The 25,966-nt window shown below is 46.5% G+C and overlaps 2 protein-coding genes and 1 non-coding gene across 5 annotated transcripts; 1 reads left to right on the forward strand and 2 right to left on the reverse strand.

The window, feature by feature from the left end:
- The first annotated feature begins 2 nt into the window (after nt 1–2).
- On the forward strand, nt 3–8,908 carry prkd4 (protein kinase D4). 3 transcript variants are annotated; one of them, XM_034105862.1, is made up of 19 exons: nt 3–88; nt 549–715; nt 1,559–1,697; nt 2,001–2,132; nt 2,262–2,416; nt 2,608–2,803; nt 3,891–3,974; nt 4,552–4,702; nt 4,838–4,961; nt 5,299–5,376; nt 5,606–5,807; nt 6,564–6,589; nt 6,690–6,762; nt 6,953–7,059; nt 7,321–7,581; nt 7,746–7,844; nt 7,936–8,203; nt 8,501–8,586; nt 8,748–8,908. In XM_034105862.1, exons 2-19 carry the CDS (start codon nt 560–562, stop codon nt 8,898–8,900), a joined length of 2,490 nt encoding a protein of 829 aa, XP_033961753.1. In that variant the 5' UTR covers nt 3–88; nt 549–559; the 3' UTR covers nt 8,901–8,908. The 3 variants fall into 3 exon arrangements, with proteins under 3 accessions (XP_033961753.1, XP_033961755.1, XP_033961754.1); XM_034105864.1 differs by having other exon boundaries at nt 7,321–7,482; XM_034105863.1 differs by lacking the exon at nt 5,299–5,376.
- Nucleotides 8,909–9,008: 100 nt separating this feature from the next.
- Nucleotides 9,009–20,764, reverse strand: actn3b (actinin alpha 3b). The gene is made up of 20 exons (XM_034106569.2): nt 20,631–20,764; nt 19,892–20,011; nt 19,035–19,121; nt 18,439–18,526; nt 18,165–18,243; nt 17,457–17,538; nt 16,839–16,924; nt 16,641–16,733; nt 16,027–16,257; nt 15,452–15,599; nt 14,864–15,014; nt 12,981–13,089; nt 12,711–12,851; nt 11,898–12,080; nt 11,373–11,507; nt 10,963–11,142; nt 10,728–10,874; nt 10,587–10,652; nt 10,351–10,509; nt 9,009–10,068 (listed from the first exon to the last, which is right to left on the reverse strand). The coding sequence occupies exons 1-20, from the start codon at nt 20,653–20,655 to the stop codon at nt 9,910–9,912; spliced, it is 2,469 nt and encodes an 822-aa protein (XP_033962460.2). The 5' UTR covers nt 20,656–20,764; the 3' UTR covers nt 9,009–9,909.
- Nucleotides 14,004–14,130, reverse strand: LOC117464156 (small nucleolar RNA SNORA71). The gene has a single exon (XR_004554046.1). It is a non-coding gene; the product is annotated as a small nucleolar RNA SNORA71 (small nucleolar RNA).
- Nucleotides 20,765–25,966: the final 5,202 nt, after the last annotated feature.

Here is a 25,966-nt window from a genome sequence, read left to right on the forward strand (position 1 = left end):
CTGCAGCACAATGAGAGGGATGAGCGGTGTCATCGCTGAGATACTATCCTGCTGCGGACAGATCGGAGCTCGGGACCAGGGTTACTAAGTAAGGTTACTAATGTTCAGTTTTTTCACAATTTTACATTTTAATTAACTCAAGCTTAAGAGAATTAACTCTGTCACCTGATATCTTGCTCATACTGTATATTTAGACGTGTCCTATCATGTTTTTTATCAGTATTTAATATCACATTTTAGTGGTACAAATATATTTGCTACTTGAAATGTGTCACTTACTTTGTCACTAGTGATCCCTTTAATACAAACAGGAAGAATTTGAGGTTCTGAAAGTTGATCTGCTAAAAAAGAAATACAAATTACATCCTCAGCTATTTTTTAAAGCTTATTCCCAATTAAAAGTCCATGAGGCCTCGTTTGCTTTCTTTTGAGACACGATTCAGACAATATCTACTTTTTCTCTGTTTAACTTCGAGTTTGTCAATTTTTAAGAAAAACTCCAATTCGAATCTGCACGTCATCCTTAATCTAATCCCATGTGTCCTCAGGATCTTCCTCCATGTCCGCAGCACCCCCCTCCAGCCCCAGCAGTGTCTCGGCCCCGGCTCTGGTCCAGTTCCAGCTCGGCCTGTTCAGGGAGGTGGTTCGAGTCCCGGCTGGAAACCTGAGCTACCGCCATGCCAGGAGGCTCGCTGCGGAGATCATCGAGCGCAAGGTGAGGTGGAGGTCTCGTGTAATGCCACTGTGCTGAAGTATATCAAGGGTAACCATGCAGTGCGTCAGACATAGTCTACTGGACCCACATCTGCTGCAGTGGAGATTTCCAGCAGCTTCAAGCTATGAAGAATAAGGTCCTGGAAAGCGTTGTTCGTAATAAAAGTAGTTAATCTTGGACTGAAAATCTGCTTCAAAGAAAGTCCTCCTTTGATGTTTAGGGGACGTGTTGAGGAAGTGAAGGTCACCACATGCACGATGGAGGACTGTAGGCTGCTATGTATAGTATGCAGGATGTTGTGCGGGTTTCAGCTGGAGTGTAATGCACGTACTCGCAACTGATTTGACCGACGGTTAAAGCAGGTCCATTTACATTTACCATTCCCCATTGGGATGAAATCTTATCTTAAATTAGATATTTCTAAGTCGGCTACGTGACAGGCACGTGTAACGCAACCAGACTCAAGATCCGATTTGACACAACATACATTCAGACCCTCGATATCACCAAACTGTATTTCTAAAAACACGACCAATCCTCTTTGTGAACATTGAAATCTGCACTCGGTCGGCTTAAAGTCAGTTGGGGTTAGATGATGCAGGTGTCGTCCTCTGGTCTTCTCACTGCCTCACTCTCAGGGACTTTGTGGTCGACGAGCACAGCAAACTTTCCAACCACACCAACCAATTAGGTGTGTGTGTGTGTGTGTGTGTGTGTGTGTGTGTGTGTGTGTGTGTGTGTGTGTGTGTGTGTGTGTGTGTGTGTGTGTGTGTGTGTGTGTGTGTGTGTGTGTGTGTGTGTGTGTGTGTGTGTGTGTGTGTGTGTGTGTGTGTGTGTGTTCAGGCTCCAGAGTGCAGTGTGGTCGGCCTCGGGGAGAAGGTGCTGCTCTTCAGACATGACTCCTCTTCACAGCAGCTGCTGCAGCGCCTCACTGACGAAGACGAGCTGCGGGACGGAGACCTCATCGAGGTCATCGTCGCAGGTGGGCGACAGAACCTCTCTGTATTACAATTATCATTCAGTTGGTTATTAGCTGTTTTCAAGTCATTTCAATCACAAACGTTTCAAAAAGTACAATCAAAATGTTTTAATATTATATATAATAATAATCTACACTTTATTTCTAGCTATCAATTTGTAATTTAAGAGAAATGGAAGCAATCCATGATTAAAAAACTTCTGTCCAAGTATTTCTGATTCCACGGGATATTTCTGAGGAGCACTCTGCCATAAATCAGTGGCGTAATCGCACTTTACTATCTCTCTTTATTCCAATCTGACTCAGGATCAGCGACAGTGACTGAGATGAGGATCCGCCCCCACTCCCTGGTGGTCCACTCGTACCGGACCCCCACCTTCTGCCACCACTGTGGGGAGATGCTGTGGGGCCTCGTCCGACAGGGACTCAAATGTGACGGTAAGCCACGCCCCCTGCTGAGTCAGGTCCAAAACCTAACCTTTCTACAGCGTGAGGAAACGTGGTGCAAAAATGTGTCTTCCAGCGTCCGATCTCAAATCCCCCCCCCCCCCCCTCCCCTGTGTGCAGGTTGTGGGTTAGACTTCCATAAGCGCTGTGCCTACCTCCTGCCCAACGACTGCAGTCGGGCTCGTCGACAGGTCAGCACCAGCCTCTCCCTGTTGCCCCCCCGGCGGCCCCGCTCACACTCCCTGTCCAACCAGGCAGGAGGCAGTCTGGAGGAGGTGAGGGTTCTCTCCTACAGAGTCACTGGAACCCTATTCTATTTGACATTCACATAGTTGACTTATTCCTGCATTTTTACTTCTTTTGCACTTTGTATGTCTTTCTCTTAAAGTATCCTAAGTACATGTATGCTGCACTGTTGGGCAGATAGACACAATGATGTAAAGCCTTTGAATCTCCACCTCTCCAGATCAGCATGACGAAGCCCTCCTCCAGACCCCCGTCCTGGGCCGAGGCCCCGGTGTGGCTGGTGGTCGGGTACGGGGACTCCAGCCCGGCTCAGGTTCCTCACACCTTCCACATCCACAGCTACACCAAACCCACCGTGTGCCAGCACTGCCACCGGCTGCTCAGGGGGCTCTTCAGGCAGGGCCTGCAGTGCTCAGGTCAGTGGGCTGGGGCTGCAAACGGCACGGTCTAAGGACTGGGACACAGTTACAGCTGGAGTACTAAAGACAGACTGGGACACAGTTACAGCTGGAGTACTAAAGACAGACTGGGACACAGTTACAGCTGGAGTACTAAAGACAGACTGGGACACAGTTACAGCTGGAGTACTAAAGACAGACTGGGACACAGTTACAGCTGGAGTACTAAAGACAGACTGGGACACAGTTACAGCTGGAGTACTAAAGACAGACTGGGACACAGTTACAGCTGGAGTACTAAAGACAGACTGGGATACAATTACAGCTGGAGTACTAAAGACAGACTGGGACACAGTTACAGCTGGAGTACTAAAGACAGACTGGGACACAGTTACAGCTGGAGTACTAAAGACAGACTGGGACACAGTTACAGCTGGAGTACTAAAGACAGACTGGGACACAGTTACAGCTGGAGTACTAAAGACAGGAGAAACTACAACTCGACAGTAATGAATAGGATATAGATCATTGACTCACTTTTTGGTTATTTACACTCTAAAATGTCCGTTTCCGCCTCAAAGAGCCGACATCACTCGACCATTTGTTGCGTTATTGCACTTTAGTTTAAGCTAAATTAGCAACAGATAAATAACAAGCAGATTCCTTTGGTCAGCAGCTTCAATTTGTTTAAACATACTGCACTGCTAAACAACACGTGCATGTTGGCCTCAGAAATACCACAGTGCTGTTCCATCTGGGATAAAATCTCACTTTTATCAGCAACAGAAACACAAAGAAGGGATTCCTCGGGGAAACAACAGCTTCCACAACATGAGAGAAGGATATTTAGCATCAAGTCAAGGCACTTTCAGATGCTGGTCTTCTTCAGTGGATAGAGCTAACTTAAGAAGCCTACATGAGCTTTAAAGAACGTCCACTTCAGGGATGGGTCGTGTAATATATTAAACATCATGTTGAGATGCTCTGTTCCTCGGCATCCGGGCTTTAATGAGGTTCAGAAACACTCGTGTGTGTAGCCATTAGTTTGATTTGAGTTACTGCCCGGGGTGTGTCCCAAAATGAAACGTTGTTGTTTCCTCCTCAGACTGCAGGTTTAACTGCCATCGGCGCTGCGAGCTGCTCGTCCCCAGAGACTGTCCCGGAGAGAGGAGGGCCGCCAACGGGGAGGGTGAGGTTTTAACAACTATATCATTTCTTTTTATTGTATTCTTTTTTTACATACTTATTTGAAATGCTTATCTATGACTTTCATTCATGCTATAATATAACGTCAACATACTATAGGCTACTACTGTATGACTTGTTCTGACATCCTGCACAATGACTTTTTATTTATGATATATTCAACATACTTTATCACTTCTTTACATATTTGTCGACATGATATACTGTGGACTATTTTCCACTATACTATGAGTGATTTCCTGATATTTTTGAACATACTCTGATATCATGTAATACAAATAATCTTATTAGAAATATACTATACTTTTATTTTGCATATAATATACAATTATTATTTCATATTTCTGACATAGTCTATGGCTCTTCTCAACATATTATTCTATTCTATTTCATTATTCTTCAACATACTATGCTTCTGTTAGATCATTCTTAAAGGTGTCCATCTTGTCTGGAATGAGTGAACACGTGTGTTAACAGAAAGTGATTTTTAATCTATAGACTTAACAGATAATCACACGTTGCATCCCTAATATCTTCTGCACATGATGTACATTTCCCAGAATCCCCAGCGGTGGGTCAGAGCTGCCCTGCCGACCCGGAGGACGATGACTCAGATCTCAGCACGGTGGAAACCTCGGAGGAGGAGATGTTCGCCGACGGAGAATCCACCGCCGAGGCCCAGCGGGACGAGCAGCCGCGGGAGGCCATGAGGTCAGAGGTCACACTCTGATGATGTCATCCTGCTGGCACCAGACAGCGTCATGACAACACAGTGACATCATGAGGAGCGTTTAGAAAGTCTTTATTTGAGTTTTTAAATCTCCTCCTCTTGTGTTCCTCCGTCAGTCCGTGCTTCAGCAGCTACATCCCCCTGATGAGGCTGGTGCAGTCGGTGCATCACAGCAAGAGGAGAGCGGGGGGGGTCCTGAGGGAGGGCTGGCTGCTGCACCACACCAACACCGACACACTGGTGAGACACGCACACGCACACATACTGTACCTGCTGTGGATATGTGAACTAGGGAAGTGTGTGCTTGGGTCAAGACACGACAACAGAAATACACAATACAACTCCAAGTGGCAGATACATTTGAACAATGAACCTTTTCGCATATATGACACATATGTGTTTGTCAACATCAGTTAGAAATGAGGTTTAACTGCCAACACTATTTAATGCTAGTCCAAATACAGTCATACATACATGTGAGCTCTAAATGAAAGCACTCTGACAGAAGGTCGGAGAGACTGCTGTGATGCGTCACCGGGATCAAAGCCATTAAATCCACATCCTGTGTGTCTCTCAGAGGAAGCGTCACTACTGGATCGTGGACTGGAAGAGCATCACTCTGTTTCAGAACGAGAGCAGCACCAAGTTCTACAAGGTGCACAACTGAGCGGGATGTCTTTAATCACACTCGTACCGTGTGAAAGAAATCAATACAAAAACAATGAATTCAAATCGATCCCTAACCCTTAGAACGATGACTTAGTTTAGTGATTTATCAGTATCTGTCAAACCCTGTCTTTCTTTTGGAGTCTTTCCCTTTTGTAAGTTATTTAGGGCCCTGCTTCCATTGTTGGAGATAAGAACCCGATGTGTTCCCCCTGCAGGAGATCAGTCTCTCTGAGGTGCTGCAGGTCCGAGGCCCCGCCCACCTCTCCCTGTCGCCAGGCAACAGCGGGCACACCCTGGAGGTGGAGACGGCGGCGCTGGTGTTCTGCGTGGCGGCCGGAGACGAAGCGTCCGTCTGGGAGAGCGCCATCCGCCAGGCCCTGATGCCGGTGCAGAGCAGCGTGGGGGGGGGGGAGCAGGGTGAGACAATATTAACCATTTTTAGCTAAACGAAACACAAGGGTAAAAACAAAGGCTCTGAATTAGCCCCGAGCGGGGAAAAATGACGCACTTAGCACAGAACTCACGTTAAAATACCCTTATTACTTATCGGATCTGCACAAACAAGATATCGATTAGCAAGCTGAGATTCCACAGATTCCAGACATAAGTCTCATCACTGAGCGATCAGAACTCCCGGCGAAACGACAACAAACTAAATAATTAGCTTTACGGAGCCAACACTTCTTACCTTTGTTGTTTTCTGATCAAAAGTTGCGTTCAATGGCATCAAAAGGAGAAAGACGCGACTGAAGGTTAATCCAATGTGTCCAAAAAGGTCAAATGTCACTTGTTTTGCATCAGTCTTGATACAGGGTACTTATTATATGTTATAGTTTGGATTCCTGAAGCTTTTAGTCTACCTTACCATCATTCAAGGGAGGTTTTCACGTACACTATCATTGACATTTTTTACTATGTTCAATCTGAATTTACTTTAAAATTAAAAAAAATGCTATATTGATTCTGACTTTTCTACATCCAGCTCACAGGTTAATCATTGCTTTGAGAAAAGAAATGATTAATTTACCCCTTTTAGAAGAGAAGGTATAGTCATTTGTTCTGGGAATGTCCTTCTCGGGCCTGAAAAACAGGCTTAACAGGTTAAAATATGATTTCTAAAGAGCCAGAGAACAAAGGGATAACTTCTTAAATATATTGTTTCTGTGATTACAGATAATGATTCCCGAAGAGACAGCATGGTAAGGAACAACTTGTATACTTCAGAATTCTTATTATTCGTAATTAATCAGTGAATTCATGGTTCAAACCGTAGTGCGGTGATAACGTGTGTGTGTTCAGGACATCAGCTCGGTGTATCAGATCTCCACAGACGAGGTTCTGGGCTCGGGACAGTTTGGAGTCGTTTACAAAGGTGATTGAAAGATCACAGGCTTTAAAGTATTGCTATTTAATTAACTAAAACCCCCCCGTCATGTAATATTGACTAACTAGAGAAACATGTAATAGTTATTGTTTTCTAGAATGATTTCCATGGAAGACTTATTTTAAACTCTTTTGAAAAGATTAAAAGTTATATAAGTGACTTATCTCTCCCTCCTCAGGCACTCACAGGATGTCGGGTCGGCCGGTCGCCATCAAAGTCATCGACAAGACGCGTTTCCCCGCCAGACAGGAGACGCAGCTGAGGAACGAGGTGGCCATCCTGCAGGTACTGAGGCTGCCGCACTCTGAGGTCATCATCACGTCATCTGCAGTGTCATCTAGTGTGTGTGTGTGTGTGTGTGTGTGTGTGTGTGTGTGTGTGTGTGTGTGTGTGTGTGTGTGTGTGGGTGTGTGTGTGTGTGTGTGTGTGTGTGTGTGTGTGTGTGTGTGTGTGTGTGTGTGTGTGTGTGTGTGTGTGTGTGTGTGTGTGTGTGTGTGTGTGTGTGTGTGTGTGTGTGTGTGTGTGTGTGTGTGTGTGTGTGTCCAGAATCTGTCCCACCTGGGCGTGGTCCTGCTGGAGGGGATGTTTGAGACGGTGGAGTACGTGTTTATGGTCATGGAGAAGCTCCATGGAGACATGCTGGAGATGATCCTGTCCAGTGAGAGAGGCCGGCTCCCTGAACGCAACACCCGCTTCCTCGTCACCCAGGTAACAACCATCACCCGCTTCCTCGTCACCCAGGTAACAACCATCACCCGCTTCCTCGTCACCCAGGTAACAACCATCACCCGCTTCCTCGTCACCCAGGTAACAACCATCACCCATCTACAAGGAGGCGTTTTTAGAATTATACTCATTTATGGTATCTTGAAAGACAGCTGTTCCCAACCTAAAGAAAAGGACCTGATGGGGTTAAAAAATGGTTTAGAGAGGTCATTAGATGGTTAATAAAAAGTGTGTGTGTTTTTCAGATCCTGGAGGCGCTGCGGTATCTGCACCTCAAACACATCGCTCACTGCGACCTGAAACCAGAGAACGTGCTGCTGGCCTCTGCAGACCCCTTCCCTCAGGTGCCACTTCCTGACTGCTTTCTTCAGTGTTTCAGACTGCCTCGTCTCTCCATCTCGTCTCATCCTCTCTCTCTCTCTCTGTGTGTTTCAGGTGAAGCTGTGTGACTTCGGCTTCGCCCGGATCATCGGAGAGAAGTCGTTCCGCCGCTCGGTGGTGGGAACGCCGGCCTACCTCGCCCCGGAGGTGATCAGCAGCAGCGGGTACAACCGCTCTCTGGACATGTGGTCTGTGGGCGTCATCACGTACGTGAGCCTGAGCGGCACCTTCCCCTTCAACGAGGACGAGGACATCCGCCAGCAGATCACCAACGCAGCCTTCATGTATCCACGGCAACCCTGGACCTCCATCTCATTGGAGGGTGGGTCGACTTTATTTTGTATTATGAATATTTGTTCTTTAAGGACAGGGATATTAGACTTATAATCGGTTAACCAATGTCTGTAATGCAGGAAGTCAATTGATATTATTTTCCCGTTAATGCAATTTAAATGTCTGGGTCCTTGAATGCAAGACGTATATATTCAGCTGTATGCTTTTGTTTTCCCTCTCAATGTCTAACTTGTAATGCTCCTGTTGTCCACTGGGTGGCAGCAGTGGTCAGATTTGAATCCACTGTTTGATTAAATCGTCTCCCTGTCTGTCATTCTCTCTCCAGCGGTGAGTCTGATCAACAACCTGCTGCAGGTGTCGGTCAGGCGCAGGTTCAGTGTGGGCAAAGCTCTGGGACACCCCTGGCTGCAGGTAACCTATATGTATAGTCTGATATGAGCAGGATTATAAGGAGATGAGTTTTGTGAGGAAGCTGCTCCATCGCCTTGCTGTAGTGTTCATGAATACCTGTGATTGTGCTGCAACTGATTGGTCTAATATTGTGTCCCCCTTCATGTCCCGCCCTCCTGCAGGACTTCCAGCTGTGGTGTGACCTGCGTGCCTTTGAGCAGACGATGGGCTGCAGGTATCTGACGCACTGCGGGGACGAGGAGCGCTGGATTCGCTTCACCAAGGAGAGAGGCCTGGACTTCCCCCCCCACCTCTGCTGGGACCCCGACATGTGACTACGTACTCAAGGTAGGACAGGTGTATTATCTTTAACTTAGTATAGTTCCTTTAGCAGATCATTATTCCTATATATTAGTTAGTGTGAAAAAACAACACAACTGCACTTTAGTAATATAGTTGTTCTTTTTTATTCCAAGGTGAGTAGTTTTAATTTAAAGTGTGTCGGTGAGTTTCTATGGATGGGTTAGGGAGGAGAATGGAGCACAGGTGAAATGATCTCCGTCATACATACAGAGCAGCCTCTCAATGGAAAACCCTATTGGCTCCACATACACTTTAGATTCTCCTTCTCGTGTCCTTCACTTCCCCACACCTCTCCGTGCCCCCCCACACTACATTTTGAGAGGTTTGTGGGATCAATCTGTCTTCATTCTTAAGTCAGTCCCCTTCCCTGTCTATTACCCACAGTGCTTTGCTCTCTGAATCCTGGGCCCACCCCCTCCCTGCTGACCTGCGCGGTAACTCTTCAGGTCAGCAGTTTGTATGAGACTGACTTTGTAACCTTTGTTTCAGGCTCCTGAGGAAACGGTTTGTGACGAAGGTGAGTTCCACACAGACAGCTTTCTAAACGTCAACATTGCATGCACAACACACAACCAACCAGCTTGTTTTTTGAATCACGATTTCTTCTTTAATTAACCTTCTACAAAAAATATGTCATCTGAGAGAGAGCGGGGAGAGCAGGAGGCTTTGCTCAAAGTAACAGCTCTTTAGTCCTGACCGACTCCCGCCTCATACCGTCTGCTACGTCTCCGACAGGCAGGTACGGTCATATGTGCAATACCCGCACTCTGACCGGGTGGAGCTGGCCAGTCCAAACAGCTTCTAAGATCTGAGCAAAGCCTTCCACTCTCCCCCTCTCGGGGCAGTGTTCTTGGGTGTGGAGGGAGGGACGGGGGGGAAGGGGAAGAACGTTAAGGTTTGAAAGAGGAGGGACGGTGGTAGGGGTTTAAATGGCTCTCTCCACACAGGAGAGATAGCTGGGAAGGAGGGGGAGGGGGTGTTTTATAAGTCGCTCTCCCCGTAGAGGGCGCTGGAGAAGGAGATGTAGTCCAGGGCTCCGGTGGCGCCGTCCCCCCCGATGTACCTGGTCATGCGGCTGATGCAGTACTCGGCCTGATCTGGGGGCAGCTCCCTGCGCAGCTCGTCCACCGTGATGTAGTTCTGTGGGGGGAGAGGGGGGGTTTTTATAATGCACAGACAAGGGTCTATTATATATACTGTAAGTGTAGCCACATATAGTCGAGATGCCAGTGTTGAGTACCCTAACGTTTTGTTAGAAACTGCCGGATGCTAACTTGCATGTTGGGTTACTGTTGTCCACATAGGCTAATATATGCAAGTTAGCATCCGGCAGTTTCTAATTGCTCGGGACCCTTCTGTACATTTGGGTATTCAAACTGCCTATGTGTAGCATGTGGCTAAGCTAACAGTCTGTGTGCTTACCTTGTCTGAGGCCAGGATCTTGAAGGAGGCCATGACCTGTTCTGCGGTGTCGGTCTCAGCGGTCTCGCGGGTCATGAAGTCGATGAAGGCCTGGAAGGTCACCACGCCCGTGTTGTTGGGGTCCACCAGAGTCATGATGCGAGCGAACTCCACCTCACCCTGTCAGAGAGCACCAGTTCATAACTCGTATCACTATAGTGACTTCAGGTCAAAGGTCTGAGACATGCTGCACTCACCAGATCGTAACCCATGGAGATGAGGCAGGCACGGAAGTCGTCTGGATCCATCATGCCGTTCCTCTTCTGCAAGAGACACAAAGTATTAGTTTAGATAATAGCCCACGCATTGTTAGTATGCCTGTGTTAATGAAGCGTCACCCTGTCGAAGTGGTTGAAGGAGGCCCTGAACTCGTTGAGCTGCTCCTGGCTGATGCCCTTGGCGTCGCGGGTCAGGATCTGGTTCTCCACCTCGTTGATGGTTCTGGCGATGGTGGTGAGCAGCTGTTCCCAGCCCACACGCACATGCTGAGCAGGAGGAGAGAAGACAGGACTTTAATAAAGGTGAAAACAGGTGGAGGGTGTGATGTCGCTGGTCGTCATGGCAGCAGTGTACCTCCATGGTGTAGTTGGTGTGCTTGTTGTCGAAGATGAGGGACTCCTGGCTCAGCTGGTGGTCTCCCTCCAGCTTGTCGATGTTGGATTTGTAGTTGATGATGTTCCCCTCGTACTGCTTCAGGCTGTTCATCTGTTCCTCCAGGGAGCCCGCGATGTCCACGGACACGTGGCTGATCTCCTGCGGGGGGGGGGGGTCAAATGTATTCATGTTCTGCAGGTATATTGTTATGCAACTCCAAACACTGTTGACTTGTCTGTATTGCCTTTTCAAACTTACATTACTACTTTTCTACCATGGTGAACATTATATTAGAAAATGTCCACAGTTGTCAATGCCCTATAATAAAGACACCTTTGTTAATCTGCCTCTGTTGTATGTTCTCAAGTTAAAGTGTCGTGTCACTGTACCTCCATCTTGGTTTGGATCCAGGGCCCGATGATGTTGGCCTGGGCGGCGAACTGGCGCCTCAGCCTCTCGTTGGCCTGCTGCCTGGCCACCTCCTCCTGGAGCATTTGGTCTCTGAGAGGAACCAGGTGCTTCACCTGCGGGCGGAGAAATCAAACGCACCAACATCACAAACGCTTCTTTTAACAGCAAAAGAGAGGCCAATATATTAAAAACATGCAACCACTGTAACGCTGTGGTACTAGATTAAACTAAGTCAGTGGAAGCCGAGTACCAGTATCAGCTCGTACACAATTAATCAACTAGTTAGTTTTTGATAGAAGCTTTAAGCCCGCAGTATTCAGAGCCACTGGATGTACCATCTCTGACCTGTTGCTCTGCATGCACTGAACTTCTGAGCCAGTGGCCGAATGCAGCACACAGAGCGATCTGGGCTCGGTTGACATGACGAAAACTTTAACCGATTCATAATAAAGTTCATGTTAGATTTCCTCCGAAGACTCTTGGGTGTGTTTGATGTGACTCACCGCGTCCCACTTGGAGCTGATGTCCTGGGGGGAGAGGTTGGTGTAGGGGTTGATTCCGGACAGCTTGATGCTGTAGGTCTGGGCGATCTTCAGGATCTCGTTGTGGATCCCCATGGTGGCCATGCGCTCCTTGTCGGCCTCGGGCAGAGTGGCTTTGAACTGGTCGTGAGCGGTGATCAGACTCTGGGGGGGGGGGTCACAGTCAGGGTTTTACTTACCCATTACATTTATCAGTGTGAGGCTGCATTCATGTGCAGTATCTTCCTAATTTATTTTCCCAATTGTAGACATTTAAGTTAATTACAAATATGGGATACACTGTTATATATATATATATATATATATATATAAAAATGTACTTTAGTTACAGAGGACAGCATGTGTTGCTTTTACCTCAAAATACATATCACACAATTCAAACTAAAGGTTATTGACTGACTTCACTCCGTCCTGTAGGACAACAGTCAGCGTCAGCTACCCACCATGATTTAATCAAGGCAAGTTTATTTATACAGCACTTTTCAACGCAAGGCAATTCAAAGTGCTTTACAAAAAAAATGAAAGACATTAAGCATTAAAAAAGAAAAGCTAATAAAATAAACATTAAGGAAAAACACATGGATAAAAGTTACAGTGCAGTTTAAGATATGAATAGTTCAATTAAAAGCAGCGACAAAAAGAAAAGTCTTCAGCCTGGATTTAAAAGTAGTCAGAGTTGCAGCGGACCTGCAGGTTTCTGGGAGTTTGTTCCAGATGTTTGGAGCATAATAACCGAACGCTGGTCTAATGATCAACATTAAGGATGTATCGTACCTGGATCTCCTCGATGCTGTGGACGATGAACATGTCCTGCAGGTCCTCCATGGCTCCGTCCATCCAGTTGTTGAAAGGCGCCGCCCTCTTGGCGAACTCCAGGTACAGCTGGTCGATGGTCTCCCACAGCTTCTCCACACGCTACACACACACACACACACAAAAGGAGACCGTTATTAACAAGATAACAGGTGTGGACATCTATTAAACTGAATAGCTGTTATTTTATGAATGATCTGGGTGTTGATATTTCATTGTGTGGGGCTGTACCTCCAGTGCGTCCCTTCTCTTCTGGGTCAGGGTGCCCAGGTTGTCCCACTGGTCACAGATGCCCTGGCAGCGAGCGTTCACTGAGGCGGCATCGTGGTAATCCAGCTCGCTGCAGGACACACAGCATTAGTAATCATCTATATACCCGTAACAAATACGCCATCAAAGCAGAATATTTAGAATAGTCCGGTTCCTTCGATTCATTTCTCAGCATGAATGACTGTTAATGTAACCAATATAAAAAGGCACTTTATATTCCAAACTCTGACTTGCTGTGAGATTATGTTTTAATTATCAGGAGAGATAAAAGGAAGGAAACATTTGGAAGTAAACAAAATATCTTCTTTGTTGCATTTTATAAATATCTATAACATCTGCCACCATCTTAAAGACTCTGTCAACATAGCTCCCAAAGCAACACTCCAAAGTACCGTACTTTTCGGACTATAAGCCGCGACTTTTTTCCCCATTTTCTTTGTACAGCTAACGGCCACTAGGGAACCTCCTAAATCTATGGATTTCACAGGTAAAATTAACCACCTTTAACGCTATGGGCTCTATGACCGGTCCGCGCCCGCCACCTTTAAGCGGCGGGCTCCAGCAGGAAAAGCTGGAGGCCGGAAAAGAGTGAGACAGGTAGCGCGCCAAAGTAAAAGTGGAACCGAGAGACAGAACGAGAGCAAGACAGACGGACAATTTAGCTGCTGCGGCTTATATGCAGGTGCGCTTTATAGTCCGGAAAGTACGGTAGCTGTAACTAACATTTGAATACTTGGTGCCACACTTATACCATGTTTAGAATTGATTTATAGTTTTAATCTCACCCTGGATTCAGCTGCTCAAACGTTGGTCTTTGTCCGAATTAAATGTGGGATTTATAGACGGAGAAACCTACATTTGGACGACTTGTACTCCCTTTGTTAAAATATGTCGTACTCCACTGATTCGTCTTCAAACTAAAGCAGAAGGATATCAGCTGTTCTGTAATGACACCACTTCCTGTTGATTGTATGTATTATTAAATGTGTGGGAGCGCCAGGGTCTGATAGGAACGGAGAATCCTTCAAACACGGGAAAGGCTTCCAGCTTCATCTCCCTGTACTATCGATGACCTGACCACGAGAACGCCATGGTCACTTTCGATACAGGGGACAACGACTTTGCTTTTGAGTAACATGATATCTTCTTCAGAAGTAACGATGTGTGGCACACATACGTATTCCGCATTATGTTGCCGAACACTGCATCACATCAAAGAGATGCTATCCGAACGGTCTGTGAGGAATCTGGAGAAAGGGAGATCAGAGGTTTCTGCTCTTTCATGAATCCCCCTTTCATCTTTTTATCCCTCATTAATATGCTTCCCACTCTTTTCTACTGTTGTGGTCACATCGCCCGCTCTCACATATCTCTCCCAACACCACAATTAGTAGTCCTGAAAGTCTTCAGTCGCTTCCTGCTCCTGTCCTCCTACACGTCCCTGCATCTCCCTCCGAGGGTAGCACTGTGAACCCGGACATGTCGAGTAGCACGACGTGTTATGTTAGAAACGTTTAGGACGGGTCCCCGGCACGTAGAAACTGCTGGATGCCAACTTGCATATTTTGAGCATTGTTCGTTTTGAAGTGGCCAGTTGAGGACGCCGAATCCATTTCTGGCTGATTTTAGATCAGTCCAAAACCGTCCAAGCCACGTTTTAACTATTATCTGCATGGGCTAGAATGCTGATTAACGAAACGTATGCTGAATGTGCAAATTGCCCAACGTATGCAAGTTAGCATCCGGCAGTTACATTAGACTTTGGGTCTCTGGGACGACGAGCTGGCCAATCAACTACTAGAGTTCCCTGTGTGACTCTCTCTCTCCCTCTCCCGGCCTCTTACTTGAGCTCCTGGGCGATGGCAGCGATCTGCTCCACGCGGTCCTGGTGGGCGGCGAGGTCGCTCTCGAACGCCTCGTGCTTCCTCATCAGAGCTCTGATCTCCATCAGGGAGGCCGACTCGTAGTCCTTCTGGGAGAGCAGCTCCTCCTTACCTGGAACACACGTGTGGTTTATTATCCTCATGAATAACAACACCGATACTTTTTGATGGCAAACCATGGCAACACTTTTTAATATATATTCATGATATTTTTAACATAAAATACTATGTCGTATTTCAGATATTTTCATTACTTAACTTTTTTCGGATATTTCGATATGACTTTTTCCATATTTTCAACTGAAGTTGCTAATTTATTTTCTTCATGTTTTCTTGGAACTTTTGTTGACACTATACGATGAGTTTCTTATATTTTTCCACAGGGTGAACTGTGTCTTTTCACAATATTTGTACATATATGACATCTTTCAATAAACTATACAATGACTTCCACAATGTGTCCGACGCAGAGCAGCATCGTAGCCAGGAAGTGTAATGATCTATTCATGTCGGGCCCCTGGAGCTCTGTCTGGCTTCCTGTGGCCCTACCTCCGGTCCAGGACTCGTGCATGGAGCACTTCTGCTTGAACTTCTCAGCCAGGTGGTCGAGTCTCTCCAGGCGGCGGATCTCCGTCAGCAGCCACTCCTCGTAGCCCTTCTCCACCCCCTCCAGCCCCTTCCAGGCGTTGGCAATATCCTGCAGGAGAGAGAGGCTCTATCATCGCTGCACACTGAGAGCAGGGACCTGCAGAGGTTCTGCTGACACTTATTGGAGGGAATGAAGTGTCAGAATGTAAATAATGAAGCCTTGAGAACACTTTCATATCTATGTAGCTGTGGGAGAATTTGAAATGAGTGAAGTGTGAGTATGCGGCATTATTAGGAAACGAAGTGAAGCTTCTATTGGCTGACTTCAGTATTCCCTTTCTTTCTCGTGCATTTTTCCATCCTTCTTATTTTAGTTTGAGTGAGCAGTTTGTATCTGAAGTGTCGAGAACATTCGTATACGAGTTATCTTAAAACAGAAGGTGTGAAAGATTTGACAGGCTTTAGGGGAAGTAAAGCAACACGGGAAGTAGAAACCCTTCAAAGCCTGTTGATCTACAAAGACCCTCCGTGCTCACCGACACCATCTTGCCCTCGGAGGGCATGAAGGCGGGCCTGTTGCTCAGCCTCAGCTTGGTCTGCAGGGTGTTGAAGTTGATCTCCAGCTGGCACTTCTCCTGCACGCGGGGCGGCTTGTGGATGCGACGGTAGTCACGGAAATCCTCCAGCTTCTGCTGCATGGCGCGCATCGTCTGCTCCGCCGTGCGGTTCTCCAGCCAGGGGATGGTGCGGCGGATCCACTCCAGCAGCTGGGGGGACACGTGGCCGTTATTAATGTCTCTTACGTTTTATATCCTGGACCTTTTGTATTATTTAAACGAGGTCAAATACTTAAGTTAATATATCTTTAGGTGGTGTATTTGTATATGTACGAGCACTCAAGGCTGAGTTGTGGTAAAAGTCTTTTTTAAATATCAAGGACATTGTTGCCGGTTTCACAAACACACATGTGATGAAAGTCTTAAGAAACCTACCTGTTGAAACTACTTTAATGTCAGCATTTCTGTGTCTCGTCTGATCTGCTGTTTTAAACTTACACTTTGACTTTCATCACACTGTCGATGTGCTCACAAAGTGTAAAGCAGTGCATCGTGGTGCTGTTAGAGAGGATGTTTTGTGGGGGGGGTCTCACCTCACTGGCCAGCTTCTCATACTCCTCCATCAGCTTCTCATTCTCCTGGTTGACGGCCAGAACCTTGCAGATACGGTTGGCAGCTGTCTCAGCCTGAGGGAGCGAGAACAATGTAATGCATCGTGTTCTGCTTTTATAAAGAAATCAACGAGATCCAAGAGTGTTTTATTACAACATGAATATTAAATAAGACCTGACCTGCTCAGCGCCGGCGAAGGCGTGGTAGAAGCAGGACACGTAGGTCATGATGGCCTTCTCGTCGGGTTTGGGTGTGTTCACGATATCTGAGGAGGGCAATTAGCAAAGATAATATTCAAACATATAAATCTTAAGAAAGGCCATCCGTGGTGAGGAGGAATCACGCAAATAGTCACATTCATATTTTAGGAAGCAGCTTTGGGCTTTAATAAAAAATGATATTGCTATTTATTTAACTAAGAAGGTGATTTTCTTTATTTAAACATACATTATCTTTAAGAACAGAATCATTCACTGTGTATATGTATTAGCCATTTAACCTGAGGTGAGAACGTTCCCCACTTCAAAGGATGCTCTGAAAGTGACTCACGCATTGTTTTATGCTAACGATTGAACTTCATCGTGAAGGACCTCTCGTCCTTCGTACCATGTGGAAACACATACTGTACTTTACTGCAGAGGAGGTTCACACACACACACACACACACACACACACACACACACACACACACACACACACACACACACACACACACACACACACACACACACACACACACACACACACACACACACACACACACACACACACACACACACACACACACACACACACACCTTCAGCATCCAGCATCTTGGGGATGTCCAGGAACTTCTCAGCCACCTCGAAGGCGGTGTTCAGGTTACCGATGGGGTCGTCCTGCAGGGAGACACGAGCGCTGTCAGACAGGTAGCTCTGCACTGCTAATAGCACAAGATGGATACCACTAGGGTTCACGCTGACGACTGAAACTAGACTTGTACACGCCACGGTATACACTCTATTTAACAATGTTAAAAAAACGGTATTATAAGTGGTCTCATTTCCCCCTGTAGCGGTTTGAAACACTTTTGACTGGATGGAGGAAGTCTGCACTTTCCTACGTGACTACAACAAAACAGCTCAATTAAAAAAATTGAAATATTCACTTTTCAGCACATGGGAACGATATTCCTACGGGTATGACGTTTCCTTTTTAAATCTATACTAAACAAATGTACTAGTCTGTGACTGCAAACACCAGCCAGTGGATTATATATGAATGTGAATTAGAAAATGCCGCGTTTGGCATCACAGTTGACGTGGCAACACTATGAAATAGATATCTTGCAGACACTCGGGTCATAGTGCAGAACATTCTCACAGGACGTCACTGGAAAGGCAAAGAAACGCGTCTCTTCGAACAGATGGAAACAGATGGGAGTGTCAGACATCTTAACTCAGTACGAAGAGAGAAAACAAAGCAAATGAATCCGTGGATAAAAAGGGAAGGAAGGACAGGGCACCTTTCTCAGTTTGGAGTAGTCAATGAGGTCGGGTCTGTGTCTGTGGATGAGGGCGCACAGAGCCAGGCCGTCCTTCCAACTGAGCCGCGAGAAGAGGAGGAGGAGGAGGAGGAAGACAGTTTCAGAGAGGATTGTGAGACAAACGGAGAAGGAAAAAGGTAGGGGACAAAGCAGGAACAGGAGAACACAGAGTTGGTGAAAGGTGGAGAATAAATGAAGTATAAAGATGGACGCAGCGCCCTCGTGATGCCACCGTCGGGCGTCGTAGACCCACCTGATGTGGAAGTTCTGCACGTTGACGTTCCTGTAGGGGGCGGTCTTCCTCTGGCACCACAGCAGCAGACCCTCCTTAGCAGAGGTCTCTGGGAAAGCAAAGGGGGGGGGGGGGGGTGGTGAGCATTGTGGCACAGATGAAGGGAAAAGAGAGGGGGCAATAGAAGGCATTTTGAGAGACGATGTAATGTGGAAAGGGGTGATTGTGTCTGTTCGAGTGAAGCTACAGCAGACTGTGTTTACTGCTCCCGTGGAGAGAAGAGGTCAGGGAGCAAGGTCTATGTGATAGCAGAAGATATTAAGAAGCAGGAGCAGTGAAGGGAGAGTTCTAGAGGATGGACTGAGGGTCAGGACAGAGCGAACAAGGTCGCACTCTTTATACATTTACAGTGAGCCGAGCGGCCCGCCAACATGAAGGCTGGCTAGGAGGCGCGCGTCGTTCAGACGAGTGCGTGACTGCCACACATCACACACGGGTAAACATACAGCTGTATCACATGAGGGAGCTTAGTGACCATGTGACTGGTGTGAAACTAGTGCGAGACAAAAGGACAAGTCAGTGTATTTTTCTAAAGACACACACACACACACACATACCTTCCACAGAGATGTCCTGGATGGCAAAGCGCAGGATGATGGTCCAGATCATACCAAGAGTCATCTTCCCATTGCCGTCAGTAATTTCTGCAAAAACACAAGCAGATAATCTGTCAGGGCAACAAGGACACTTGAGATAAGAGCGTAAGGCCTCTGGCTTGTGAGTCTGCTGCTGAAACAGGTTGAACAGTCCGCCCTGAGGATGCTGCTGAGGACACCAACTGAACTCCACGCGGCCTCAGGGCTCAGAGAGATATTCTTGACTGCAATTAGAGACGAGAACAAACTGGAAGTCACATGAAAACTGTCTGAGTGGCTTTGAAGTGCTAAGGCGTGAATGTTTTCGGAGTTTGACGTTCGACTCACTAAACTCAGCGGGTGGAACGTTTTCAGTGAGATTTAACAGATTAAATCTGAGCGTTAAATATTCATTAGAAACGTCAAAGTCGAACCTTTTCGCTGCCGAAGAAACACTCCATTTCAGTTACCGTCGCTTGTTTGAATGACCCGAGTTAACACGCAACAGTATGCTCTGCTCGTCAGTCATTTAAGATATTCAATCATTCACCTTTGAAGTTATAACATGTTCCCACTGAGTGGTTGTAATCTTTTGAATGATGTATCTAACACCATTAGTCCAGAAGGGCAGAAGTGATCTGATATATTAATGAACGAGTTGTCTCTGAGAGTAAATGAAAGAATACACGACAGCTCTGGTGCTCTAATCTGAACCCCCCCGACGCTGGGACCGTCCGGAGCTCAAACATCGGTCTAAGAAATGCAAATACGCCGTGACCTTGGAATATCCATGAAGGCGATGAGAATAGGTCGCAGCAGGAGAAGAGCAGGACTCTCACCCTCAGCACCGATGGACACCAGCTTCACGCCCTTGCTGCAGATGAAGTCCAGAGCTTTGTTCACGTTGGCGATCTTGTGGAAACGCATCTTGCCTTTGTCGGGTTTGGGCAGCCTCTCGCCTACGAGAAGAGAAAACAGACCATTTAGCAGAGGCAACACTGATACGGGACGAACACTTGACCCGGCTGCTGCTTCCTCGATGGGAGGATGTGCTGCTTCTAACTGATGGATGTGTTCGTATACAACATGGCTGACATTTAGACAGTGGAAAATAACTGGCAGATGAATTAATAACGGCAACAGTCATTAGTTAAAGCACTAATGATATCATATTCAGAAGGGGGACTCGAGTATATCTGTGTATGTAAAGCTCCAAGAAAAACAGATCTGTATACACCAAGCTACTGTTTAAGCTGTTTAGCTATCATTGGTCAGTCTGTGTGGACATTTCATCTCCAGGTGTCCCCTGTTCCTGTATCTCTAGAAACTATGCCAACGAGTAAAGATGTTACTACAGTTTAGAAAATGCTAAACTGATGGATACAACTGGGCAAAAGGCACAGATGACGAGATAATGATTTGTATCACATCAACGAAAGTGTCAGATAATCTAAAGGTGCCTTTTGTACAAAGAACCCGATAAAACCGGATTAGAAAAAGTTTCCAACCAGGACATCATCCACGGTGACTCGGTGTGTAGCCGATAAATAAATGTGTGCGTGGGTTGATGAGATCCACCTGATATGACCTCCAGCAGCAGCATGAGTTTGAGGCCATTTTTAAAATCCTCTTCGATGTTCTCGATCGCTGTCCCGGCTTTCCTCAAGTGGGAGTTACACCAAGCTGTGAAGGTCTGAGGGGGGGAGAGAGAGAGAGTGTCACCTCTGACCGCACGACTAATACATTCACACACACACACACACGGAAACATCCTGGACAAACACACAGAATACATCTCTGTTGTCATCATACAAAGTACAACGACATTTCTTTTGACTGTGTTCATAAAGGGTTAGAGTAACTAAAGCAGGGGTGTCAAACTCAATTTCAGCGCGGGCCACATTGGCATAACTCAAAGAGCCGGTTGTAACTATATATATATATATATATATATATATATAAAATAATGTGTTATATTACATTATTGCCTCTGAATTGGATTATTATCGGATAGGATAATAACTACGTCTGAAAGCAGAACTCCAGGGCAAATAATTGCAAGTCTCTTCAGTGCGCATGTCACAGAACGAGATGCATTGTGGGACATGTAGTTTATGGGCAACCTGCTTCTGCAAAATGGCATGTAACCGTATAATAAAACTTATTATATTCTTTGCAAGTCCTTGCGGGGCCACATAAAATGAAGTCGCGGGACGGATTTGGCCCCCGGGCCTTGAGTTTGACACCCCTGAACTAAAGGCTGCAAGTAAAATAGCCATAAATATTTCTAAATTGTTTGCACACACACACACACACACACACACACACACACACACACACACACACACACACACACACACACACACACACACACACACACACACACACACACACACACACACACACACACACACACACACACACACACACACACACACACACACACACACACACACACACACACACACACACACACACACACACACACACACACACACACACACACACACACACACACACACACACACACACACACACACACACACACACACACACACACACACACACACACACACACACACACACACACACACACACACACACACACACACACCCTTTTCAGAGCGGGTGAAAAATGCTTCGCCAGGCATCAACTGTCCTCCTCGATCGGTGACCTTTTCATCGCTGCCGACACAGAGCGAGCGCTGAGACGCTTACGTCAGATCGACGGCTGACTCAACGATCCCGAACACGCAAACCTGACTTCTGTTTAATGCTTTGAGTTTGTTTATTGTCTTTTTTAGAAATGCACGTCTTGTCTACCCTCGTGTCTTTGCCACAGGCGTAGGATGACAGCTCGATGAGATCTTATTGGTTTTTTTTGTTGACACGATTAGATATTCATTTCAAACATCAGAACATGCTGAGCTAAATTGAAGTCCGCTGACGTGCCGAGTTATCGTACAGTAGACTTCAAACTGAAAAGCCGTTTCTCCAGATGTATTTCTGTCACTAGGAGAACTAGTCGGCCTGAAGGTCCTGGAGTTTGTCGCTCGGCCTGACGCGTTGTGTCGAGCAGTCAGAGTTAGCGAGTGGCCGCTGCGTCTCTCGAAAGCCACATCTCTGCTTTTAGAAAGCGAGCGTTCATTAGGTGCTCCGTGTGCAACGGGCACAAAGCAGGCGGTGATGTAAATGGCTTTTAGCCGCTGAGTGCTTGCTTTGGTCTGTCTGGAAAACTGCCTAATGGTCGGCCGCGCACGTCAGGGACAATTCCATTGGTTCCATCAGGCCGCTCAATCAATCTCTGAATGGCATTTAGAGAGGCTTTCATGGTGTTTAGCGTCACATGGAGTATGGGATGTGTGTGTGCACATTCGGCAGAGAGGGTGTGTGTAAGCGCTGCCACTGGAGACGAAACTTCGCCGGGGTTCGGAGGATGTGTGGGCGCAGAATAAGTGCATGAGCTGAATAACTAACTACAGATGATGGTGTGGGCTGTGTGCTCCGTAGGTAAGAGCATACATTTCCATTACAGCGGAGCACATTCCAAACTAAAGGTATACGACCTTGTGCAGTGTGTGGGTGTGTGCTTAGATCTGCGTGTGTGTGTGTGTGTGTCCATCGCCTGCACTCGAGTGTGACCGTGGATGAACACGGTGCACAGAGAAGCACCAGAGACAGACAGAAGAGAGATGGTGACGGGAAGAGAGGAAGGGGTTTCTGACTGAGAGACCCCATTAAAGGAGACACTACACTTCTCTCTGAGCACTCTTGATCTGAAACAATCCACTGATTCAAAGAAAATTAACGACATTACTCATTCAGTATTAAACTAAAGGACTGATAGTTGGAAGAAAAGCAGTACTACTTTTCTAGACAATAGACGATTTGAGAAACTTGAATATGTCTGAATACAGAATTAAATAGTTTCATATAAAGAAATGAATGGTAAGCAACTACAAGTAGTGCTGTTCAGTATCTACGGTGCTCTGATTAGCTCATCGTGACCAGGTAAGGTAAGTACTTCATTTCCATTAAAGGTCATTATTTGCATTAGTGCGTCCTTTCTTCCTTTCTTCCGCTCTCCCTCCTTAGTGTCCTCCACCTCATTGCCTTTGAATATTGTAGATGTTATTCTACTACCTGTGTGTCCTTTTAGAAACTGCCTTTTTATAGGCTGATGAAAATTAACTCTTTAACCAGTCTTCAGATTTGAACATACTAATACAACAGATCATACCATAAGAATCCGAATGTATATGCTTAAGTACATTTAGCTCACAACACGTGTGTAAAGTCTGTTTAGGTTGTGGTATAGGTAGTGTTGCTGCGGTGGGATCTGAATAGCCGATGTTTTTTTTAATTTATTTCTTACACAAACTTTAACAACAAATATTCCCGTCTGCAAAACTTAATTTTGCTTCAAAGTGAATTCCAGAATTTAAAAAGCCAAAGAAAGACGGTGGCAGAGAGAGAGAGAGAGAGAGAGAGAGAGAGCGAGGCAGTGAAGTGGAGCGGCGAGGAGTGACAGGAATGCCCCGGTCCCGGTGTAATTTGATGTAAGGGTCTGCAGCGGAGAAGCCGGGGTCCCAGCAGGTGCTCGTCTCCTTTGCCATGCATGACCAAATTTAGACCAGCTCCTAATCCAGCTCGCACAGGCCACGGCGGAGGGGAAGGTGTAGGAAGGAGGTAGGGAGCCCAAGGAGCAGGGGGTGGGTTTATATTAGGTAGAGGGGAGGGGGACTGCAAAGAGAAGGGGGGGTCGAGGCTAAATCGGTTTGCTATGGGACACCAGCGGACAGCTGAGAAGGCAGGATTCCTGAGGTGAACTGTAAGAGTCCAAGACGGAGAGAGGGGGAGAAAGGATTGAAGAATACCACGACGTATAAAATAATAACCCGAGAAAGGGTGTGTAAAATGAGCGGGGAGAAACCTCGCCGACTTCAAAGGAGGGCTGTCAGAACGAAATCAAGCAATGGCTTAAAGCTGGAGCGAGAACACATCATTCATTATGCTTAGCGCAGCACCGCGGGACAAAGAGAAACAACTATCTGCCGCAGCCAGGAGTCCTGGAGCCGTTATCTCTGCGTGCCATTCTCTGTGATCTCATCCTGTGGGGTTCGCGTGAATGCCTGTGGTCTGCAGAGTCCACCGGCATTAAGTCACCCCCCATCCTGGCGTCACCCCCCCCCCCCCCCCCCCCCACACCCCACACCTGTTGGTCTGGCCCGGCTCAGATCTGCCTTTTTTTTACAGGTCCTCCTTGTAAAATGAGGTCATGGTGGACCAGCTGAATGCCTGTCATAACTACCACCCCCACCCAAGGGGAATCAGGGCTGCTGACCCTCAATACAGCTGACATACACAGACCTCCCCCCCCCCACACACACACACAGATCTTAGTAATGTCAGCTAGCAGGGCTGATGTAACCGCGGCGCTGCCTGCAGTTACAGCTGCCGGCCTCAGGGGGGAAGCCATGAGCAACGTACGCTTTCCAAAGAGACCCGTTGAATACCTGCACTTCATAACGTATCGCCCCCAAAGCCCTGATGTAGTTTAGTTCAAGTAGAAACTTCAGTAACATCAAAAGGTGGGAGCTTGTGGTTTCTGCACCAAGTGTTGCCTTTTGATCTTATTCAAGAGACTTTTGGCCCATTTGTTATACTTATTATGAATAGAAGATCAAAGTGATGTAAATATAATTAGTGTAGTCTTAAATTGTTTGCTAAATTGTTAACATGATTAAGCTACTCCAAGCTAGAGCCTTTGGTCATGCCATTGTGTCTTCTGCATAAATCAAGGTTCAGGTACTTTTTCTTCTCTTCATTTCAGCTCGAGTTGCGACCACATTAAGACGACGCCATAAATCATAACTAAAAGACACAAAATGGCCTCCTGCCATCTCCCTGCTACAGGTATATTCCCCTACCCTCTCTGGTGGGTCACACACACACACACACACACACACACACACACACACACACACACACACACACACACACACACACACACACACACACACACACACACACACACACACACACACACACACACACACACACACACACACACACACACACACACACACACACACACACACACACACACACACACACACACACACACACACACACACACACACCATCTTTCGACAGAGAAAAAAAAAAAACAGACTTTCTGCTAATAATGTGGATAATTTAATAAACCTGCAGGACACGGCTAATTTACACCTAATCACTCTGCAATGTCCGCTCACTGGTGTCCAGTCGTTAGCCATAGAGGAGTGTGCAGATGTAGTTACACAGGTCTTCAGTAGCCGTCTCCCTAATGAGCAGCTTGAATTCAGGGCCGGGCGGTCTCATTAGAGGCCGTGTAGTCTGGGGGGAGAACGTGCATACTGAGCAGGGCACACTGCCTACATGCATCCATCTGCAGCTCCACATCGTCTCTGGAGAGCTTCGGGCTGCACGATGTGATACATTGTTTAACCTACTACTGCAGTGAAGTATATGAAGAAACTATGGCCTAGGAAGCCGAGAACAATCAGAAAACAATAACGCTTTGAAATGGGCTTATTCTGAAGCATAAATGCACTTTAAAATAAATCTATTGTCATTTATTTTATGAGGCAAATATCATCAGAGTTAAGTGAATCATCTGGTGAGCCAGGAGACTTGTTTTGAGGCTTTGAACATCAAGCCTCCTCCTCTGAAGTATTCTGTTTCTACTCTTCTTATTTTGGCTTAAAAATGCCATTTGCAGCACTTTTCAATCAGAGACGTTTTATAGGTGTCACTATAAAACATAAAAGCTACCATGCGTACAGTAGACGAGCCTTATATCCATTTAACACAGGAATTGATGTCTCGCTGCTGGTGTAAAAATAGTCCGCCTGCAAGGGTGACACCTGTCC

The sequence above is a fragment of the Pseudochaenichthys georgianus genome, chromosome 18 (genome assembly GCF_902827115.2).
Source record: "Pseudochaenichthys georgianus chromosome 18, fPseGeo1.2, whole genome shotgun sequence".
Taxonomy (NCBI): Eukaryota; Metazoa; Chordata; class Actinopteri; order Perciformes; family Channichthyidae; genus Pseudochaenichthys; species Pseudochaenichthys georgianus.